Here is a 20,393-nt window from a genome sequence, read left to right on the forward strand (position 1 = left end):
ACACTGTGACACGTCAACCCCTGCGACTACTCTGAGCATTTATTGTAGATACAGTTCAGGCATTGATTGATGGAGCTAAATGGTTTACAATAAGTATCATAGTTGAATATTTTGGACTTGTCGTAGGGGTCGAGTTGTCCGGGTCAAGTTTTTGTAGGGTCGAGCTTCGTTTAAAGTAGGTTAAAATTAATTTAATCTTGTTATCGCAGGGGTCGAGTTGTCACAGGGGTCCAGTTGTCGAACTGTCGTAGGGAACCTACGACAGTTCGACCCCGATGACAACTATGATACTTATTGTAAACCATTTAGCTCCATCAATCAATGCCTGAACAGAATCTAGAATAAATGCTCAGAGTAGTCGCAGGGGTTGACGTGTCGCAGTGTTCGACTTGTCACAGGGGTCGAGTTGTAATAGAGATCGACTTGTCGCAAGGATCGAGGTGTCCAGGTCGAGTTTTCTTAACGCTCAAGCAGTCGTGATACCGTTTGAAGTAGGTCAAAAGTAATTTAATCGAGTTGTCGCAGGGGTCAAGTTGTCGGAGGGTTCGAGTGGTCGTAGGGTTCAGCTGTCGTATGGTCCAGCAGTCGTGAAACCATTTGAAGTAAGTCAAAAGTGTTGAGTGTTGAAAAAAATCAAGTTGTCGCAGGGTTTGAGTTGTCGCAGGGGTCGAGTTGTCACAGGAGTCGAATTGTCCCGGGGTCAAGCTGTCGTGATACCCATTGAAGTCGGTCAAAAGTGATTTTGTATGTATTTTTTCAGGGTTGCTTATGGATTCTTATTTTAGATATAACTTTTTTCTGAGACATGCATGTCACACTTGAGCTGTCATATTATAATAAAATTATAGTATTATCATGTACTATCATATTATAAGGTAGGTATTAAAGTGCTACAGTTCTGGGGACGTTTTGTCCCATTGTTCTTTTAGGAAACCATTCATAGTCATCATTACCATATACAAAGTGTCATCACCATAAGCCTAAATGATATGGTAATGATGTTAATGGTAATGACGAAAACGATTTTAAAATTATATAAAAATAATTGTCACCACTATTGGGACACCTCAATATCGCCATTTTTTTATTGTAATCACATGCTACAAAGTGCTAATTATTAGAAAAATATCGATATATAAAACTTACCAAATCGCACAAAATGGGAATGACGCGAGCCGATGACAAACTGCGAGTGTCTCTCGTTTTCGGAGTTTAAAAAGTCTCGGAGCTGCGTAAATTTTACGTGCATTCTGTTCTGTTACGAGCAACGAATTGAAGAGTGGGACGCGCGGACACAAGCGGGGATAAGTCGCGTCGCGGCCACATTAAAGAACCTTTGATGCTGCCGCGATGGCTATGACGATTTCTCGTGACAATATTTCAATTCATGATTCCATTTTATTGGCTAATACGATTTCAATATAATTTTGTTATTTTGTCACGGTAAATATGTACATTTTAAATTTATAATCAAAATCTGGTCTGTGTATAGGTAAAGTAAAAAAAATTAAAAGACAACGGCAAAGGTCAGTATTTTTACTGTGATGGTAATGACGTTTAGTGCGTGTTTTCTTGATTATCGAAATAACTTGAAGTATTTAATCAATATGGATCATGGCGCCTTATGTGGAAACTTGTATGAATCGTTATTCAGAAGTTTAATTTACCAGAACTACAACAGTTTTTTTTTATCGATCGGAACATAAGTTTTTTACTGTTTCGCGGATTTACCCAATAATACCACCGCCTTGCGCGCGGCACGGACATCGGGCTCGCACGGAATAGGTACTTCCCCATCTTCGTGTTTCGGGCGTCATCGGGCGGCCGGCGCTCAATCGTGGATCATCGATTTTCTCTGTTCATCAGGACATACTCTGTAATCTGTGCATCAGTCCATAGATAAGAATAAGTCATCAGTCCGATTTTGCTATCCACGCAGAGAGGCCGCGCGCACGCTCCGCGAAATCTAGCTCGTATTTAGAATACCTAGTACTCAATCGCTATTTTCTTATTTCTTGCCTTGTAACTTCAACTTTTCTCTTCCTCTCTGCTTGATAACTGTTTTCTAGTACTTATTACTTCCTACTACCGTAATAACGTAATTTCATTTCTATCGGCGTTTAATTTAAATACCCTGAACGAATGTTAGTTAGGTTCAGGTTAGACTTCCATTCTTCATAACTTACATAAAATAATTCATCATCATGTTCGGGATTATTTTAAATGAATGTAATTTTTAATAACTACCAAAATTGATTGATATTCTTATCGTTTTAATAATAACGATTAGTAATTAAAGATCTACAAATCATTTGCATTTGAGTGTTTTGAAAGCTTGCTTTAAGAGCATTAATGATAGGACGAATCTTTAGTTCACAAAGATTAAACAAAGTATTTTTCCCGCCGCTTTTACATTCTCATTCGTTGATAGACTTCCTGTACTAAACTGACGAAATTAAACTTTTCTGATGTTAAAAATTACGTAAAGTAGTTGAAAATGAAGAATAACGATAACTACCGATTCACGACGACATTCGATGGACGTATTTCATCGAATGCACTTTTCTAATTGCAAATTTGCGATTTTTGATTGTTTTCTCGTGCGGTTTTGAGTATTTAGTGTGTGAAAGTGTGATAGTGAGTGTAATAATAGTGAGTGAGTGTTAGGAAGATGCCAAACCATACGTACAGTGCTCGTGAGTACGTAAACATGGTTTACTGTTACGGGAGGGCACGTGGAAACGCATCTGAAGTCGCATCGGTGAGTAGGTACCTAGTTCTAAACTTAAAGGAATGTGTTTTTTTTAATGTAGGGAGTAAATAATCTGGTAATTTTGTGTACAAAATACTCCCGCGATTGCGGTAGGTAGTGGCGGAAAGCGCGTAGGTACGCTCCAATACACACACACACACACACATAGGAAACAGCAAACTAATTTAAAACGAACTTTAACTTTAGTTAGTCAAACAAAAATACCTATTTACACTACCTATTACGTGGCTTCCTTCAGTAGACTATCAGACATGATAAGCGAGCGATCCGCGTAGCTCGATGGGTGCCGCAGTTGAACCGTATTGCAGTATTACGAGCCACAGTACAGTTGATGTCGCACGGAAAATATTCGCTAAAAATTCTACTTTAGTTTGTAATTTTTTTTTTGGTGGATAATGCGTTTATATAAGTCATAATAGATCACCTAAATAAATATGGCGAGGATTGAAATCAACACCCTGTAAATACTTGCTGCAGATGGTAATTTTATCCCATGACCAATCTTGACATTTAAGTCATAAAATGCCATAGAAACCTTATCTTCGGTTTTTGAACCATCAGTGTATATTTGTCTATAGCCTTCCCAAGAATTAAGTTCATTATTTACAACATATTTACAAGAAAGTTTTTTATTAATTATTACATTTATATAACAAAACTTACTGTCATATTCACCTCCATAACACGGTAATAAATCACTAGTATGTACATTATTATCATCTTTTAACCTTCTGATATCCGATAGCACAGTACTCAAATAAGAAGGAAAATTAATTTGTAATAACTTGGTCGTTAATAAACTATTATTTACAGACAACAATCTCATCAAAAACGTTTGTCTAAGATAATCAAATCTAATGAATAAAGGAGGTAAGTTGCACTCGATTTGCATTGAATTAATTGGTGAGGTGTTCATTGCTCCTAATATAAGTCGCAAATTCTTATTTTGGATTTTTTCAAGTTTCTCTACAAGTTTCTTATCAGAGGCAAAACAAAAGAATGCATATTCAAAATGACTTCTTACCAAAGATTTATATAATAATAAAAGTATTTTAGGATCTGCACCCCAATTGGTTCCAGTAAGAGATTTAAGAATATTTGTAGCACGTAGAGATCTTTCTATAAGGCAATCAACATAGGGTTTCCAAGAGAAGTTTTGTTGGAAAGTAACACCTAAGAATTTTGCACCTGATTCCAGTGGTAGTTCTTGATGATTATATTTAATACCCGAACTTAATAAATGTATGCAGCGTTTCTTAAAAACAACAACTTTACTTTTATTTGCATTAACATCTAAATTCAAATACGATAGATAATTATGCAGTTTATTAAGTAGTACATTTATTTTGCCTGTTAACGTGGACAAATTTGGGCCTTGAGTATATATTGCTAAATCATCTGCAAATTGTAAATTACATATTTGGGGATCAGGTCCCAAAATTTCATTTAGCCTATGGATGTATATAATATACAATAACGGGCTCAAAATACCTCCTTGACAAACTCCTTTGAAAGAGAGTCTTGGACCATATAATTTATTATTAAGTTTAACATGTACTAAGCGATTATTTAAGAAATTATGTAACCAGGCCACAATTTTAGTTGGAAGACCTAATGAAGAGAGAATCGATGATAACACAGTAAGATTGACATTGTTAAAGGCACCGACAATATCAAAGAAAACGCAGATTAGATAGTTATTTTCTTTTAAAGCCTTTTGTATGTCTGTGTATAAACAACCTAAACTTTCACGAGCGGAACGCCCACGTCTGAACCCAAATTGATTGCTTGGAAGCAAATTATTACTTTCTATGTAAAACTCCAGACGCTGTTTTATCAATTGTTCAAAAATTTTACCTACACACGATGTTAGAGCTATCGGACGATAAGAGTCTGGACAATTTTTATCTTTATTCGGTTTTAATATGGGAACTAAACAGTCAGTCTTCCATTGACCTGGAATCAGATTTTCCTTCCACAAACTATTAATGATAAATAGAAATTTTAATAGGTTTTGTTTATTTAATTTTTTTAACATTTTGTAAGAGATAAAATCCAAGCCGCAAGCGGTGTCCTTTCGTGATTTGATCGCTGATATAAGCTCAGTAAATGTAAACATGCTTAACAGATAAGAATTTGCATTACTTGCTGTATGATTAGTGAAATCTAATGGTGGCGATTCTGCATGATCTGGAGTGTATTTCGTAAGAAAATCATGAACCCAAAGCGGACAAGAATCGTTCTGCGAAAACTTGCAATTATTACTTTTATTAAATTTACGTAAAGTATTCCAAATATGAGATATGGGAGTAAATCTACTTAAATTAGAACAAAATTCTTTCCAACTCTCAATTTTTTCTGTATTAATAACACGCTTTTTCAGGGCTTGTAATTTTTTAAAATGTACATAATTTTCAGGAGTAGGGTCATTTTTGAATTGCACGTAGGCTTCTTTCGAGTTTTGTACAGCACTAACACAGCGATCATTCCACCAAGGAACCGAAAGACGTTTAGACTTTATAACTGACGATCTTTGTGGAACGAAACGTTGAGATTGACTTTTTTTATTTGAGTTTGGCATTGACATATTTACAGCTGACTTGATGATGTCACAAAAGTTGTTGTACAATTCCAAAACATTGCTATTAGACACTGTAAAATCATTCAACATTTCATTGACTAACTTTGAGTAATGTTTCCAATTAACTAGTTTAAGATTAGGATGATCAGGGATATCAGTACCTGCTGGCATGTATGTTAGACGTGGTTGCGATGCAGTTGGTAATAGTTATATTGAGGTTATGGTGGGTAAATGATAACTACCAAGTGGATCATCGTGCACTTTCCAGTCACAGCATAAAGCTAAACAGGGGCTCACCATAGTCAAGTCGAGTCCGTTCGGTCTCCAGACATGTGTTCCCACAGTCGTGGCCTGCTTATCATTTAATAAAACTAAATCACAATCATCTAAACTATCTAAAATATCTCGTCCTCGACTGTCTACAGTGTTACAGCCCCATATGGTATGATGGGCGTTAAAATCTCCAGCTACAATAACTGGCTTTGGCAAACTTACGATTAAATCTGAAAATTTCTTTATATGAAATCTAGGTGAACTATTAGTAGGACAATAAACTGAAACTATTGTGTATGATTTATTATTGATTGTGATTTGAACTGCTAAGTTTTGTAATGAGTTATCAAAATAAGTTTGAAGTCTACAATATTGAATTCTTTCATGAATCAGAATGGCTACTCCATTATGATCATTTCCACAGTCATTTCGCTCTATTTTATAACCTTTAACCTTAAATTTGTGAATAGGCTTAAGCCAAGTCTCAGATATTACAGCAATATCTATACAATTATCATAAATAAACTTAGTAAATAAATTGCGATTGCACAGAAAGCTCTGAGCATTCCATTGAACTATATTTATTTGGTCTTCGAATTTGATGAATTAAAATTTTTACTGAAAGTGTCTGTAAGAATATCTAAAATGTTTTTGGATGAAATAGTTGTGTTGTTGCTTTTATTTAATGTTATAATTTTGACTATTGACTCTATTAAAAGATTCATTACCGTTGCATCAGAGTTCAATATAGACATTAAGTTGTTTTCAGGCTTTGATAAGTATTTATTATTTGTTCTTAATTCTGGAAAGGTTTGTTTACTAGATATGTCTGCATAAGTGGGAGCTTTAACAAATTTCACTCTATTTTCTTGTATTTTCTTTTGTTTTATTGGACATTGTGCTGAAATACTAATATGGTTTCCTTTGCAATGGGAACATACTGCATTTTCTTTAGGAGTTGGACAATCTTTATAATTGTGTCCATTACTGCAAATTGAGCACCGTTCCTCGTTCTTACAATACTTGGAAATGTGACCATACCTCTGGCAGCGGTAACATTGCTTAACTGGAGGGATGTACTGGGTGATGCTGTGCCTCCAGCCGCCCAGCTCCACGAAGTCTGGCAGGGTCGTCGCCGCAAAAGTGATGGCGACTGTCCCTGTGGGCTGACGGGAGAAACCTTCAGTTGTGGTGTCTTTGCGGAAGAATCTGCGAACGCTGATAATCTTCTTGCTACTGCTCAACATGGTAAAGATTTTTTTGTTATTGTACTTTATAGGCACATTTCGAATTATCCCCGTGGTTTCGGTGGATGAAGCTGGAATGCTGGCTTTGAACTGATTATCATTTAAGAAGGTTTTATTATTCAGTAGTGCATTGGCTAGACCTGGCTTTTCAAAGTAGACTCCTATTTTGTACTTGTTGAGTGCTTTCAAATACTTAACGCCTTTATTGTACCTTCTCAGAACGTTGGAAAGAGATAATAAATCTCTGGTACCAATGGGCCTCTGGCTATCAGCTGACTCTATGAAGACTACGAATTCAAAAGCTGCAGAGTCCTCTGGGTATAACCTGGTGTAGTCAGTAACATAATACGGAACAAGAACACTTCCCTGACCATCCTCCACCTCGGAATCTGATGAACTGGTATCGCCGTTGCTGCGATCGCCCGGATCCAAATCGGTGACCTCCACTTTTTTCCTTTTTTTACTACCCCTCCCCATCGTCTTAATAAACTTTCCTAACAACAGAAATCTAACAGATTTAGTTTTATTAATTTAAAATTTTCGGAAGCGCGCCTTGCCACTTCGAAGTTTCCCGCCTTTCTCAGTTTATTTTTTTCTTTGATTCTCGTGAAGTGGTTTTAGCCACAGATATGGATTAGAGGTTTTAGCATTTAGCCAAAAGACAAATTAAAAAAATGTGATGTTTTACGGCTCTGGGTACAAGCCCTTTTATGCCAATCTTTGAAGTCCGTTTAATGTTTGATAATGGTGAAAGGATTTTTCTTATCGGTCCACTGTAGTACCTGAGATTAGCGCGTTCTAGCAAACAAACTTTCCAGCTTTAATAATTTACATTAGTTGTGCATGTACAATTGTATTTTATTAGTACCTAACATTTTATTTACGATGCATCTAAGCCTACGCTTGAGAGAATCTAGAAACCTCTGTGTAGCTGAGCAGCGACGACCTAGTGTATTACATAGGTATTAAAATAAGTATAATATTTAGTTTAAGTTAATGTTTCTCAACTCTCTTCCCCCTTAGGGCAGATTTACACGTATTAAGTAGGTAACTTTTTAACTTAATTTTAAGCGATCAAATTGCATGTAAACAGAACTTGCTACTTAAAATTTAGTTGACAATTAAATTTTAACATGCAACTTGCTACTAAATTCTTTATGTGCGTTCCCTTCGAGAGGCCACTGTGGAAAACGAAGGTTTCGTATACATAAAGATTTAGCAGAACCTCTAAAACAAATGTAGCCAGAATGATAAATTTGTAGGTGTTGTAAGCTGGACGCTACAACTCGCCGAATGTGGTCCCTCAGATGAACTATGTCAAATGCCAAATTACTGAATCTGACCAAATAAGATGATTTTGATGAATGGTAATATTTAGAAGGTAAATCGTAGGGCTAAATACGAAAATAAGAGTTTTGCATAGTTACTGCAAATAAAGAAAATCCAATCAGACGATGGGCCCTCAGTTCACCAGTGCACAAAATTTACTTTAATGCTACAAATTGGAACTTGAGACTAAGTTTCTTTGGTAAGGTTTTAATTTTAGCAGAAGTAGCCACAATGCTACCCTGAGAGTACAGGGTTTATATATTCTACTAGTACAGAATAAAAGCTCTAGTAAAGTGAGCCCTCGGAACACACGCTAAAAACCAATTCCATGATAAATATCTCGCCCAACTCATTGTTTGATAAAAATAGTTTACAGCATTTTATGTACAAAATTTGCAGTTTAAAATTATATTCAAATATTATTGCTATATAAAGTATTTAAAGAAATATCTTGCTTCTTAAATTCTCCGTAATGATTTTGTGTATGTTAACCACATTGTCGATTTTTTTAGGAAACTCAAAACAAAAGTATAAGTAGGTATTCTGTACGATTGCCTAAGAGGTATTTTGAGACAAATCCGAGTCTATTGATTTTATTTTAATTAAATACGACGTAAAAATAATTTTATTTAAATTACCTATGCATTGTGTGATACGGAATAGATTTAGAGCTGTGATACAACAAAATCAATTAATGCCGCGGTTCATTAATCAGTAGCAGTGAATCGTTCGTTCGTTTCAGCCAAAAGACGTCCGCTGCTGGTCAAAGGCCTCCCCCAAAGATTTCCACAATGGCCGGTCCTGTGCCGCTCGCATCCAGGTACCTCCTGCGACCTTCACCAAATCGTCGGTCCTGCCACGCTACGTCTTCCGGCTCCTCGTCGCCACTCAAGTACTTTCCTGACCCAGCGGCCATCAACTCTACGAGCTACGTATGCCCCGCCCAAGCTGCCACTTGATTTTAGCGATTCTGCGGACTATATCAGTCACTTTGGTTCTCCTACGAATCTCCTCATTTCTGATTCGATCACGTAGGGAAACTCCGAGCATAGCTCGCTCCATGGCCCTTTGAGTGACCTTGAGCCTTCATGAGGCCCATAGTAAACAACCACGTCTCAGATCCGTATACCATCACTGGCAACACACACTGGTCAGTCTTAAATAAATAAAATAATATAAAAAGTATTTATTTCAGATAACAGAGATCCATAAATGTTAGTAAAAACTTAGGCTAATGTTAGTATCTTATTTCTACAACCGACCTCGTCCTGCTGAGCATGTGGCCGATCAGTGGACAATCCCCACTTTTGTGTATCTCCTTCAGTACGCTGTGGCACAGTTCTTAGACACTGCGGTATTTCGGACGTGAGAATATCGCGAAGCTTCCCGGCGGACGCTGCCCAGCCGAGTTGAATTCGACGATTGAGTGAAAATCGCCCTGTATACATGGTAATTTTGTTATCAGTATACTTTGTTTTATTATGATCTATCTATAGAAATGTTTAACAGTACAACTTTATCTTGAATTTTTTTAATCGTGGTATTGGTTGTGTAGGGAGGGACACCTTTTCTAGTTATCCATTAATTTTCTGATGTGTGGTTACCCTAATACGAATATTTTGTTCACACATAAATGAGTTAGTTTTATTTCAAGAAAGGAAATATTTACACACCACACAGATACTTAAGTTTGTACTACAAAATGACTACGTTTTTATATGACTATGTGTAAATTAATACACCTTCCACCTTGTCTCTAAATATGATAACTTTTTTCTGAAACGTGTGGCCCGAGGGCTCACTTTACTAGAGCTTTTATTCTGTACTAGTAGAATATATAAACCCTGTACTCTCAGGGTAGCATTGTGGCTACTTCTGCTAAAATTAAAACCTTACCAAAGAAACTTAGTCTCAAGTTCCAATTTGTAGCATTAAAGTAAATTTTGTGCACTGGAGAACTGAGGGCCCATCGTCTGATTCGATTTTCTTTATTTGCAGTAACTATCCAGAGGTCTTATTTTCGTACGTAGCCCTACGATTTACCTCCTAAATATTACCATTCATCAAAATCATCTTATTTGGTCAGTTTCAGTAATTTGGTATTTGACATAGTTCATCTGAGGGACCACATTCGGCGAGTTGTAGCGTCCAACTTACAACACCTACAAATTTATAATTCTGGCTACATTTGTTTTTGAGGTTCTGCTAAATCTTTATGTATACGAAACCTTCGTTTTCCACAGTGGCCTCTCGAAGGGAACGCACATAATTCTTTGCTTAGGTACAATTTTTACTTACCTAGTAACCCACATATTATAACTACTTAATACGTGTAAATCAGCCTTTGAAGATTACTTATTGTGTAACTTTCTTCGCAAACGAAGAAGGGAACAAAAAATCATAAGACTGAAGAAATTAAAGAAAAAGCTTAGTTAAATTATATAAAACATTTATTAAATAAGTAGGTACATTGATATTATTTATAACATTACTAACGATGAATATCTATTGATGCACGACGAGCACGTGTCCTATGTAGAAATATTATACTTATTGAGAGTAATAAAAGCAATACGGCCGACACCCCGCACATTGCGAATACGCCACCACGAAGTCTGTTTTCTCCTGTGTGTAAAAATTACAAATTAACAACAAGCAAGTCGTAACGTAAGTTGTAATATTATGACGTAATACTACTAGGGTCCAGTCAATGTAGTCATAACTTTACCATTTTGAGGCGAGTGGCTGAAACTAACGCCGAAAGTTGTGTAGGTAGGTATTGCTTTCACAATAATAGTTTAAAAATTCAGGGTCCTGAACCACCACGTAATATTTTAAAAAATAAGGAATAAGTACTTTTTCCTTAACATTTGTATATCCGTTACAAATAGGAGAAAACGTAGCTAAGACGTAAGAAAAATAGTTTGAAAGTAGGCCTAATTTTTTCCTACCTTGTTGTGAAGCTACTTGTTCAGTATGCACTGGAGATGACGAAATGCTGTATAATTGTGGAAGATATTGAAGCCAGAAAGCTGCATCTCGGTTAACATTTTGCACGTTTTGTGAAGTGATATCGTCGTGTATTCCATGTACGTAACCGTCCCCAACTTTATACCGTTGCCAAACTGTTTCCACTGCTGGAATGCTGATTAAGGAAAAAAACACATTTATAACTAAAACTATCGTAGCCGTCGTGATTTCGATGAATTTAATACTAAGTTCAAATGATAAAATATGTTTATACCTAGTACCTACTTACTTACCCAAATTTTATGAAATTTACAATGAACTGTCGGAACTTTACAGATATCCGCTTTTGTTCCTGTGTTGCTGGTCGACGAGCAATTTGTAACATAAATGCATCTCCCAGTAATGCGATTAGATCTGCTCCATGTACCGCTCCTAAAATATTATGAGGAGTTTAATACTAGATGTTTTGCTTGCAACTTATTAAATGTGGAAATAGTTTTGCAACTGATTTGTTTTCGGCATTGTTGTGTTACTTAATTACCTGTATAGTTAAGCTGATGTCCATGGAGATCAGTAACGCTCGGTTGCAAGTAGCGGTAGACGTAAAGCCGACTTATGCGTCGAGCTAATCTAGCTGCCAATAATGCGTTACCAACGCTCCACCTTGCCGACGACTCCATTCGAGCCAGCCCCTCTACAGCATCAAGTGACTTGTTACCATAATCTTTATTCGATTTTACTCGCCAATATTCCCAATGAATTGCCTGTGATAACTGTAATAAATATGATGTAGGGGAGAGGGGGGCAGCTTTGGACAGGGGCAGCTTAGAACAAATGAATTTAAAAATCACTGGTTTAGGCTACAATGGTATAAATCATAATTTATATTGCCAGCACTGATGCGCATAGCCGTCACATCTCATTTTTAATATCTAACTGTAGGTTAACCGGCAAAAGTGGTTTTTTGTTTTTGACTGCCAATTTCGCACTTTTTTATTTTGGTTCTAAGGATTTTGTGGACGTAGTTTTATAAAATAGTGAGTGGTTTGTTTACTATATGGAAGTTTAAATAGTTTCAATGAAGATTTGATAAGAAATTGCGATATAAAAGTATGTTCTGTTATTAAATTTATGTTTTTTTCTGGAAATATACCCATGGGGCAGCTTTGAACGAAATGGTTGGGGCACCTTTGAACTTTATAAATTTTCTTTTTTAAGTGGTATTATGAAACCTTAAGTTTTCTAATACTTCGTAGAAGGTTTTTACATAAAAAATAAGCAGATTGCTTTACTGTGACAGATAAAATTTCAAGCTGGGTGAAGTCCGGGCAAAAGCTAGTTTTAGTAGTTGATTGATATTTTTTAAATTATGCAGTTTTGTCTTTGATGTGTCATTAAACAGAAAGTTTATTAGTATTTAGTTAATTGATATATCTTATATTTACTTTATTTTTAATAATATCACTAAGTTTTGTGTTACTTTGTACAGAGTGATGTAAAATAAAATAAACATGTTAAATTGATCCCAAATGTCACTGATCATTTAAAATATTGTTTATTAATTATTTTAAAAATACACATTCATAAATATTCAGTTTTATTTCATTGAAAAAAATACTAATTCAAAACTGCCCCAGGCGTGTTCAAGGCTGCCCCGACTACGGGGCAGTTTTGAACGTTTACAGGTCTGTGCAAAAATCTAAATATCTTAATAAGCGTTCATGAATAATTAAAAAGAACATCATTATTTTATTGTGTGATAACCATGACCTCTATCTAGGAAGAAAAAATTAATGAAATCGTTCAAATTTGGAAGATATTTAATAAAGTATGAAAATTGTTCAAAGCTGCCCCCCTCTCCCCTAGGTATCGATGATCGATAAGGTTGACGGAAATAATTCTACATAGCATTACATTAAACTCTTGTTTTGTATTCTGCGGCACGGCACGTTTAGTCTTAACTAAATACTTACTCACCAATGGCGCAGAATCTGTTCGGTAAATTAAAAACATCTTCAATAGTTCGGGTATTCTTTCTATGTTTGCGTATTCATTTATTTGCGATGGACTCCGTTTCAACAACTCAAGGTAGTGATCATCTGTATGAAATATTATAATGGTTTATGGGTGCGATAGGCTTTATACTGGGTGGAAACGATAAGTGATCTCACTCGATTATTTCTAAACTATACAAGATATCGAAAAACTGGAAGTGAAAGTGCTTCACGAGCTCTTTCAAATGGTATCAGTAATAGGTTGCAGAATTAACTGGATCTATCCGAAAATTCAATGTTTTCAGACTCCATACTAAATATATATGCCAGCCACACAAATAATAAACACTTAAATTGAACTTCAAATTGCATTCTCATTTAAAAATTATTCATGGAAAACATTGGTTTTAGGCTTTACTTGCTATAATATTATCAAGACATGAGTGCCATGACTGTGATAGTACTAAATGTATGGAAGCTGGAAACATTGAATTTTCCAGTTTATTTTGTAACCTATTATTGGTATCGTTGGATAGAACTTGTGATGCACTTTCAGGATAAGTAACTAGTTTTTGGAGTTTTTAATATTATGTGGTTAAATAAATGTATGGAAGCCGGAAACATTGAATTTTCGGGTAGATTTAGTTTATTTGGTAACCTATTATTGGTACCGTTGGACAGAGCTCGTAGAGCACTTTCAGGATCAGTAACCAGTTTTTGGATATCTTGAATAGTTTAGAAATAATCGAGTGAGATCACTTTTCGTTTCCACCCTGTATAAAATAGTAAACCAACTTAATGCTTTACCTCTGTGGTTTATATCTTCCAAATCGGTGGCGCCCAACAGTAGATCAATTGGCATAATAGGTTGCTTCGTAGCTGAGAGTGCCATTGCCAATGAAACCGGCAGATACTGTTCAGAGATCGGTAGGAAATTGTCGGGTACGGGTTGCAATGTTTCATTCCAATTAAAGCGCTGTGTAAACAATCGGTAATCAGCTAAATCAAATTAATCCAGATCGTAAGTAAACTTTTGTATGTGTGTGTTTACTCGTGTAATAATAATTAGTTGATTTTTTTAAATAAAATATACTTACCGAATACAAAGACATAATATCAAACAAAGGCTTGTCACGCATGCAGTGTAATATTTCCTGATCATATTCACTCATGCATCCAGTTGATTGAGCAATTTTGCGAGACACTTGCTCCATTTCAGTAGCGTTAACTGCTCTACCTTCATCTACCGCTTTCCAAATATATCGTGGTGCCATAAGTATTGCTCTTTGAAATAGACCTATAAATAAAAAACGAAGTAATTTTAGCGGTTAACTTGATCACATAAAACTAATTAACTATATATTTTGTTTAAATGACTAAAATACCAACCGACGGACCGCGGTGAAACCATGTGATTTAGGATACTATCAGCACCAGCTGAATGTCCAATCAGCGTAGTAGCAGATGGATCGCCTCCAAAGGCGGATATGTTGTCTCTTACCCACAACAGTGCCAGATACTGATCAAGCAGCGCAAGATTACCACGAGCCGACAAAGACCGCAGCGTGAAAAATGCCAAAACTCCTAGGCGGTATGCTACGGTGACCACCACTAGGCCTTCAGCCGCTAACTCCTCGCAGGGTAACGTCACTCCTCCACGGTCCCAGGTTTCGCTGTAAAATATCACCACAACCGGCATTGATTTACCGTCTGCCCGCTAGCTGGAACATATTTTAGTGGGTTACAATTTGAAATTAATTTAGATAAACTTAATATGTATTACTTAAATTTAAATAAAATCGAACCCGAGATGTCCATATGTTTAAAAACAGGCAGTCTTCATTGTAATTTTCGCCCGTATTCTCATCAATGACTTGCGGACAACGAGGCCTCATACGATGAGCTAAAAATGTCTTTCTCCAGCCAGCGTGTCTCTCTGGTGCCTATAAAACCAAATATACAATCAAATAAATATTGAAAAAGAAAAACATACATGTTACATGTATACCTCATTTATGTTTCATAATGATGTCAGGCAACTATAATATAATATTATTGTCGAGTCTCCAAAATAATTCTTTCAGTCGCGTGGTGTCACGTGTAAACACACGGGTAATAGATGTTTACAGTCGATATCAAAAATGTGGATAGGAAGGGTGGATGGTTACGGACGATGGCACATGAAACCTAGCAATATCCTATGTAATGGCTACATACATAATATTAATATTATTATGGGTGTATACTTACCGCAAACCTGTATCTTCCAATGGGTGGATTTGCATATGGGATTCCATAAAATATTTCTATAGGCGTTAGTGAGTTTTCTGTGTAAACTTTTGTCTGAAAACCATGAGAAAATATAAATACATATTTTACTTACATTACCTTCGTCTTTTGGTAAATGTTTATTTTCGTTTGGTGCATGAACATCCACAATTTTATTAAGGATAAATTATTTATTTCCAAACTTTTTTTTGTAATAGGTGTCTACTTATGTTGTATTGTACCTGTTTCACAATGATATTAATGATTATGATAACACTCCACTCTGTCAAAACGAGGTAATCATCAGACATTAATATTACCGAAAAGCGTGTCGAGGTACGATTTATTTATAGATGATCAAAGGACACTAAAGAAAAATTTTACTGGACTCCAAGGACACTAAATTGTCGCTGGAAGTCCCCTTTGATCACCTGGGTGATCAAAGCCAGGTGATCAAAGTGGAATAGACCTAACACCCAGACGCGAATTTAAAAGTTTGTTCTGCACAAAAATCGAATTGGGTTAAGAAAGAACCACAGTATGTTAATTCAACGATAACATTAATAAACATAATTTATGCACTATGGAGAGTTAACAATGTCTTCTGACCCCGTTAACTTATTCGCCGATACGATACGAAAAAGAGGAGAGGAAGGAAAGAGGAGAGAAAAATCCAAAACCATCAACTGAAAGACCATTAAAGGATTATAAAAGAAAAAGTAGGTTAAAAAATCACTTACACCGGCTATCCGTCCTTGTGGTATGTTAACGACAGGATCTTGTGCTAACACGCAGGAAACGGCAACAACACACCAAATAATATATTTAGGTATACACCTCACGGTTTCCGAACAGAGCACACAAAGGTTACATAATAACATTTTAGGCAAATATATTTAAAAATAGCTGAATACCGGACTCGTTCGCTAGGGCCAGCTTGTGACAATACTGTGGTGTGTACTGTGCACGGATGGTCATCATATTCGACACAATACAAATTAGATTGTACAATGATTACGCTTTAACCATGACGAGAGGACCGTAACGAGTGGAGGAGACCATTGTTCTAAATCCACCAACGATGGTTTTTGTGACAATTTCGAAACAATAATATGGGCATGCATGTGAAATGTTGTTTGTATCAATGGTTACGATCATTTAGAAACTAATAGCTAAAGTACCTTTTTTTCACGGAGAAAAATGAGTTGAATCGCAATACCTGAGGAGACAGGGTAGGTTATGTGGGGCTCACCAAGCAGAAGGCTGAAGCATACCCATTAATAGACCCCGGTGAGAGAAACTGTGGGATTCCGGAATCCGGACCAGCCTTCACTACCACAGCCTCCCCTCCCGGAGATTGCGCAGCTGGGAGCACACAGCCGTTTCCTGTGGTGAATACCTATACCTATGTGCTATGTTTTCTTCGTACATTTTAGAGAAAGTCTGTTAAATTTATTCATTAAAATTTATTAAAATCACTTTATAAATTTGACAATCTTCACCACACTTCACAATACGATACATTATTATGTAGGTAGTCAAACTTTCACACTGCTATATGCTATGTCCAACTTTTTCAATAGCATTTTGTAGTAGTAGTGAACTGGTTGGTTGTTTGCAAAACCAATTGTAGCCAACATTAACCCGTAGCCCAATAGTATGGAAAAAAGTTTGTGCCTAGATAGCCATTGTCGAAGACCTCCAACTGAAAAAGAAGTCTTTTTTTATATCAGAAACACATTTTGTTCTTTAGGAAAGAATAGATCCTTATAGATCCTCATAGAATCTAAACGCAAAGAATGCCGTAAACGATTTTGTTATTGGTAAAAATTTGAAGGTAATAGATATTTTAAAGCTATGTTCTAATTTTTTTCTATTTAATTTAAAGCAAGCAAGAAAGTTTTCGAGATAGCTAGAGAGCCGCAGCAGGGTATGAGATTGGTAAATCGTACCAATATTTAATGTAAATTTAAAATTAAGACATAATTATCAGCTGCACGCCATAAAACCATTTCAAGAGTTAACGTTCTCCCGAAAATTCGAATTGAATTAGGTAATATCCTCCGACTAGCGACTGCCTATTCCGCTTTGTATATCTCAAAGCATACCTTCTGTTTGGAAAGTGAAAAATATGATTTATATAATGTGTTTACCATTTCGTCCGTTAGGATTTGTGGTAGGAAATCGCATCGATGCAGGCTGCTTTGCGTAAACTAACAGATATCTTAGTCTAACCAAGTCACAGTTTGTCACGATGTATTGAGAAAGATTTTGTCCTTCCAAACCAGTATCAAGAATCTTGCTTTTTTCGTCTTCGTATATGCCATCACCTGAAAACGTTTAAAATTTTCTTTACTTACTTTCTAGTATTTTCTTTCAACTAAACCTACTTTCTTGATTTCCGCGTAAGAATCAAAACCTATCTCAACGACGACGCAATAGTAATTTTATCAATGTTTGTTTGGATTTTATCGTTAAAACACTCCACCTTGTCGCAAAACCCTAACAAAACACTCGCCTTCATTGGTTACAGGTTTCTGGTAATTAATTCCTTCAGGAGCATCAATAACTTCACACATTGCTATGCAGGACAAGTGCCCTCCGATACAACTTGCGCCCCAACCGAAACCTCCGTGGCTATAGGGCAGACTTATGTTTAAGTCAGTGGATAAATATACTCCGTTACCCAATAAAGTATTCTGCAATAAACATTTAAATTAGATAGGTAGGCCATACATGCCATTTCCTGACACTTTTTTACCAGGTGTGTTATTTTATCTTGCCTTATTTAAATGTTGCTGAAGACCAAAATTCATTATAGTATAAAAGTTTTCTAATCTGTTTCCATGATATGCATAAAAAGTGTGATGGTTTCTTGCTAATTCTTTCCATTTCGCTTCTGCGGTAGACTTCGGTGAATTACACACTTGAAAAACATATTGGGGCCTTGGTGTATTCGCAAAGCTGGGATGTGCATTAGATAAGACTGATTCATGCTGTAAAATAAAGACTAGCATAAATATTTATGTATCGGCAATCTATTAAAGTACCTACTTAAAATTTCCCTCTGAAAAGACCTAGGTTGCTAAACAATTTAATGGATAGGTATTAGGTACAAACCGCTTCCTGAGGAATAGTTTTCAGTGTTGGTTCTTTTAATCTTACGAGCACGTAGAATAAAAGATCAATAATGTCGCTAATATTAGTTAAGTTTTCTAGGTTGTCCAATTGCTGCAGAACTAGGTCCAAGGCTGGAACATCCGTGATTACACTTAGCTGAAAATAAAAAATCAAATCGCACTTAACAGCAGCTACTAGGGCGATAAGAGCGACTAAGGAATTAAGTTTATGTAAGTAATTCCTACTACACACAGACTTCGAACTTTTTAGTAAGACGATTGGTTAGCTTCTGCTTGTAATGGAGGGGTATAGCTGTTACTGTTGCTTACCAATTCGTCCATATCCTTGATGCCATTTTTCATGAAGGCTGGAGGAAAGGGTCTGAGACAACTTTCATATCGAAAACTAAAAGCGGCAGCTACAAATAAACTCCACTTGATATCAGCTGCCTTAAAATCCTTTTCCAGAACTAATCTGTATGAAATAACAAAAATGTTTAACTGCCTAAGTTAAGTAACATAGCAATCTCTTTTAAATTTCACTATCACACACTAACCTTAAGTGAACTGCTTTTTTTTCCAGTGAGTCAAGTTTTGCCTGATTTACATCGGATAAGGTTTCAGATGCAGACCCCAAATTACAGTTTGTTGCGGTATCAGACAACGCTTCTGGTTCGCCGTCCATGTTTTCTAATATTCTCTTATCGGATTGTTTATTACACAAAATAATTTATTTTGAATTCAGTAAATTTATGTAAACATTGTTCTATTTCAGTAAAGTCAGTAAAAAGGGATGAAATATTATGTCAAATGGACTTTATTTTTAAACAATTGAAAATCATATCAGTCAAATATCAAAACTGGTTAATTTTTAATTTAGATTTTAGACTTAACTGTACATGGTGTTTTATTGGTGAGTGCTCAAAGGGGATGGATTCTACTGCTCGAATGCTACAAAACCCATGAGCATGATGTTCAAATTTTACAAAAAAAACCTGTTCAATCCTACACATTATAGGCACAGAAATGTATTTGAGTAGTAAAATTATTATTTTTATTTCTTTTTCTAAGGAATATTATGGAAGCAATAAACTTATTGAGTAGAGCGGCAGCGGGAATCGAACCCGCGAACTCCGACACCTTCACTGTTATACTTACTACTACTTACATGTTAGCCTACTAGACATACATACATATATTTCTTACGTGCGAATAAATCATATAATCAATCTGGCTGAAATGTAACTTATTTTTTTTTAGTTGTGTTCAGTAAATCCAGATGGTCATTCGGAAAAAAAATGAATTTGAAATCCTCATAACAATGTGTTATGGGAAAGGTAGTTAGGTACATACTACAGTAGAAAAAATTGAGCGTTAGTAAATCGTTGAAACGAGAGCAGCTGGTTGGGCAGCATTTGGAAACTCCCGGACTCCCCCTGCCTACTAATGATGATTTGAGACGTGGAACATGGACAGTAAAATAACGTTTCAGAATAAGTTAAATAAGACCTATTGACTACCGTTCGTTAAGTTATGGAATGGTTTTATATGCTTCTTATGATCTCGTTGCGACATCATGCGGTACAATGTCATTGTAAAATAAGTTAACGAGTAGGCTACTTAGCTACTTACTCAGTAGGTAGTTAGGTAGGTTCGGCAAGCGAAGTGCAGGATAAATGGACCTCCTCTTTGATATTACCGAAGATCCCAGAAGATAATAAGTTGGCAGACTGCAGCTGTGGTTAAAGTATAGATTTAGGATTTTTTTGGCTGGTAGATCCTATATCAACTAAGTGAAAATGAAGTGGTGTGAAAATTATAGTAGTATAATTTACAATC

The 20,393-nt window shown here is 36.0% G+C and overlaps 2 protein-coding genes across 4 annotated transcripts; both read right to left on the reverse strand.

The window, feature by feature from the left end:
- Positions 1-10,635: 10,635 nt before the first annotated feature.
- LOC135071617 (carboxylesterase 4A) lies at positions 10,636-16,362 on the reverse strand. 2 transcript variants are annotated; one of them, XM_063965383.1, is made up of 11 exons: positions 16,176-16,362; positions 15,418-15,510; positions 14,973-15,110; positions 14,557-14,884; positions 14,265-14,464; positions 13,975-14,143; positions 13,151-13,272; positions 11,715-11,946; positions 11,467-11,605; positions 11,155-11,348; positions 10,636-10,828 (listed from the first exon to the last, which is right to left on the reverse strand). In XM_063965383.1, exons 1-11 carry the CDS (start codon positions 16,314-16,316, stop codon positions 10,695-10,697), a joined length of 1,890 nt encoding a protein of 629 aa, XP_063821453.1. In that variant the 5' UTR covers positions 16,317-16,362; the 3' UTR covers positions 10,636-10,694. The 2 variants fall into 2 exon arrangements, with proteins under 2 accessions (XP_063821453.1, XP_063821460.1); XM_063965390.1 differs by lacking the exons at positions 15,418-15,510; positions 16,176-16,362 and having other exon boundaries at positions 14,557-14,888; positions 14,973-15,038.
- A 519-nt stretch (positions 16,363-16,881) lies between these two features.
- On the reverse strand, positions 16,882-19,369 carry LOC135075704 (protein mono-ADP-ribosyltransferase PARP16). Of its 2 annotated transcripts, none has more exons than XM_063970162.1 (7): positions 19,112-19,369; positions 18,885-19,029; positions 18,556-18,711; positions 18,219-18,431; positions 17,924-18,134; positions 17,589-17,765; positions 16,882-17,140 (listed from the first exon to the last, which is right to left on the reverse strand). In XM_063970162.1, the coding sequence occupies exons 1-7, from the start codon at positions 19,237-19,239 to the stop codon at positions 16,974-16,976; spliced, it is 1,197 nt and encodes a 398-aa protein (XP_063826232.1). In that variant the 5' UTR covers positions 19,240-19,369; the 3' UTR covers positions 16,882-16,973. The 2 variants fall into 2 exon arrangements, with proteins under 2 accessions (XP_063826232.1, XP_063826239.1); XM_063970169.1 differs by having other exon boundaries at positions 17,954-18,134; positions 19,112-19,368.
- Between the last annotated feature and the right edge of the window lie 1,024 nt (positions 19,370-20,393).

This window comes from Ostrinia nubilalis, chromosome 1, assembly GCF_963855985.1.
Source record: "Ostrinia nubilalis chromosome 1, ilOstNubi1.1, whole genome shotgun sequence".
Classification (NCBI taxonomy): domain Eukaryota; kingdom Metazoa; phylum Arthropoda; class Insecta; order Lepidoptera; family Crambidae; genus Ostrinia; species Ostrinia nubilalis.

Bases quoted from the DNA above. Each gene is read 5' to 3' on its own strand.
- LOC135071617 (XM_063965383.1), bottom strand. From the start codon at position 16,316: ATGTTATTATGTAACCTTTGTGTGCTCTGTTCGGAAACCGTGAGGTGT. The intron at 15,111-15,417 runs GTAAGTATACAC...TTGGTTTTATAG, and splicing joins TTGGAAGATACAGGTTTGCG to GCACCAGAGAGACACGCTGG. The intron at 14,144-14,264 runs GTAAGTATATTT...TTGTTTACACAG, and splicing joins ATATTATGTCTTTGTATTCG to CGCTTTAATTGGAATGAAAC.
- LOC135075704 (XM_063970162.1), bottom strand. From the start codon at position 19,239: ATGGACGGCGAACCAGAAGCGTTGTCTGATACCGCAACAAACTGTAAT. The intron at 19,030-19,111 runs GTTAGTGTGTGA...TATTTCATACAG, and splicing joins AAAAAAGCAGTTCACTTAAG to ATTAGTTCTGGAAAAGGATT. The intron at 18,135-18,218 runs GCAAGATAAAAT...TGTTTATTGCAG, and splicing joins TTCAGCAACATTTAAATAAG to AATACTTTATTGGGTAACGG.